Genomic DNA, 1,876 nt, shown 5'->3' on the forward strand with positions numbered 1-1,876 from the left:
CGAGAGGAAATGTGGGCAAACACAGCTGGAGGCGGACAGCATGGGGCCCTAGCTGTGCTGCAGCCCTGACACTGACCCTGCAGGGACACTGCACAGCCCTTGGCTGGGGAGCCACTGTGCCCGAGCAGGCAGAGCTGTGTCCTACCTCTGTGAAGCTCTTGAGACAGATGGAGACCAGCTCCCCAAGCTGAGCAGACGAGCTGGGCTCTGGTACCCCTTCCCACATCCAGGCTTGCAGGGTGGTAAGCTGTGCCCATGCCTTAGCCAGGGGAGGACTGCACCCAGCATCCTCCTGGGGACTATCCAGGATCCCCCAGAGCAGAAGGACACCCCTGCAGCCCCAGGGAGAGGGGCAGTGGGGGAGGCAGGGATCACAGACTGCCCCAAGCCCACAGTGATGCCTGGGTGATGCCAGCTCTGTACTTCTGGCCCTGTTCACTTAGCAGGCAGATACAGGACATGGCAACACATAGTCCCCCTCCCAGGAGACACTCCAAGCAAGAGCCACCCCAGGGTGCCAGAGCCCTGGACACAGAGACCATGCTTATCTGCAGCCGTTCATTGTGGGATTAGACAAGGGGACCCCATGGACAGTGCCCCATTCCCCCTGTGGTCACACGACAAACTTGGTCTTGGTGAGGGAGCCGCTCTTGGTGGCTGTGTCTGCATGGGCCTGGTACCCGATGGCCACCTTCTGTGACAGGCCCAGGTGCTCCTTGTAGACACGCCTAGAGAAGAGAAGGGGATGCATGAATGGGGCAGCATTGCTTCTCCCACCAGCTCCCTGCCCAGGGATTCCACTCTCCCCAGACCTGGTCCTCCCCCACAAAAGCTTCATTACCCGATGTGGATGACCCCTTCCCGGTTCTCTGCTTCCCGGGTCCAGATGGCAATCTTGTCTCCCTTGGCACGGATGTTGATGACGGCCCCGCACACCTCATCACTGTAATCATCAAACATCTCCCCAACGAGGCACATCAGCTGCCGGGAGGAGAATGGAGCCCAGGACTGTCCCCACTAGGGCTTGGTGCTGGGACAGGAGGAACACCACTGCCAGGACGCTGCAGACAGCCCAAGCAGGGCCACACTCACCGTCTCCAGCCAGAAATGGTCCAGCTCGGTGTGCCGCTGCTGCTTGGCCAGGGTGATGAGCCAGCGCCCACCACGCTTGTTCTGGCTGTCCTCCCACATGGGCTCAATACCATCCTACGGATGGCCAAGGGCATGGTTGAATGCACCAAGCACCCAGCCAGGCTTCCCCTCCCAACCTATGGCCAGGGGGGCCTGGCAGTGTCCCATAATGCTGCGGGGGGGGTCTCAGAGGGGATGTTGTACCTTGAAGAGGGAGTAATCACAGCCAGATGAGAGCTTGCTGGCAGGCTGGATGTGACTGTACAGCCTGCACAGGGCAGAGACAAGTCACAGAAGCGGGTGAGAAGAGGTGCCTCAGTGGCCCCCAGCAGAGTCCTCTGGCTCAGCCACCCCTACCCAGGGCTTCTCCAGAGGGGGCACATTGCCCACCCGTGGGACACTCACGCCCAGAAGTCCTCCACAGTGCTGAACTTGGTGATGAGGCGCAGGTTTTCCTGCCACAACTTGCTTTTGTCATTCTTGAAAAACCACAGCGCCCACCTGGGGAGGGAGAGAAGATGGGGAGGGGGTGTCAGCCGTGCTGGAGTTCACCTCCAGCCCCAGCATCATGCCGGGAGGAGCTGCCTGTGGCCACACTCCCCATACCTGTTCTGCAGGGGGTGCTTGCCCAGGCTCTCTGCCAAGAGCAGCTCCTGCTGCTGAGCCCTCCGCCGCCGCCGCTCCTCTTGCCTCCGCTGGGGAAGGAGAGACAGACCCAGGAGCCCCATGGCCACCCCCACACCAT

At 61.2% G+C, this 1,876-nt stretch overlaps 1 protein-coding gene across 1 annotated transcript; it reads right to left on the reverse strand.

Moving 5' to 3' along the window:
* Positions 1-613: 613 nt before the first annotated feature.
* On the reverse strand, positions 614-1,859 carry LOC104405663 (eukaryotic translation initiation factor 4E-like). The gene is made up of 6 exons (XM_010014429.1): positions 1,738-1,859; positions 1,537-1,632; positions 1,336-1,399; positions 1,093-1,206; positions 842-981; positions 614-728 (listed from the first exon to the last, which is right to left on the reverse strand). Exons 1-6 carry the CDS (start codon positions 1,857-1,859, stop codon positions 614-616), a joined length of 651 nt encoding a protein of 216 aa, XP_010012731.1.
* Positions 1,860-1,876: the final 17 nt, after the last annotated feature.

The sequence above is a fragment of the Nestor notabilis genome, unplaced genomic scaffold, assembly GCF_000696875.1.
Source record: "Nestor notabilis isolate BGI_N333 unplaced genomic scaffold, ASM69687v1 scaffold24775, whole genome shotgun sequence".
Taxonomy (NCBI): Eukaryota; Metazoa; Chordata; class Aves; order Psittaciformes; family Psittacidae; genus Nestor; species Nestor notabilis.

What these genes read in the sequence shown, in the direction of transcription:
- LOC104405663 (XM_010014429.1), bottom strand. Translation starts at nt 1,859, where the DNA reads ATGGGGCTCCTGGGTCTGTCTCTCCTTCCCCAGCGGAGGCAAGAGGAG. An exon ending in ACTGTGGAGGACTTCTGGGC is followed by an intron (nt 1,400 to 1,536) that starts GTGAGTGTCCCA and finishes TGCCCTGTGCAG; the next exon opens with GCTGTACAGTCACATCCAGC. An exon ending in GTGATTACTCCCTCTTCAAG is followed by an intron (nt 1,207 to 1,335) that starts GTACAACATCCC and finishes GGCCATCCGTAG; the next exon opens with GATGGTATTGAGCCCATGTG.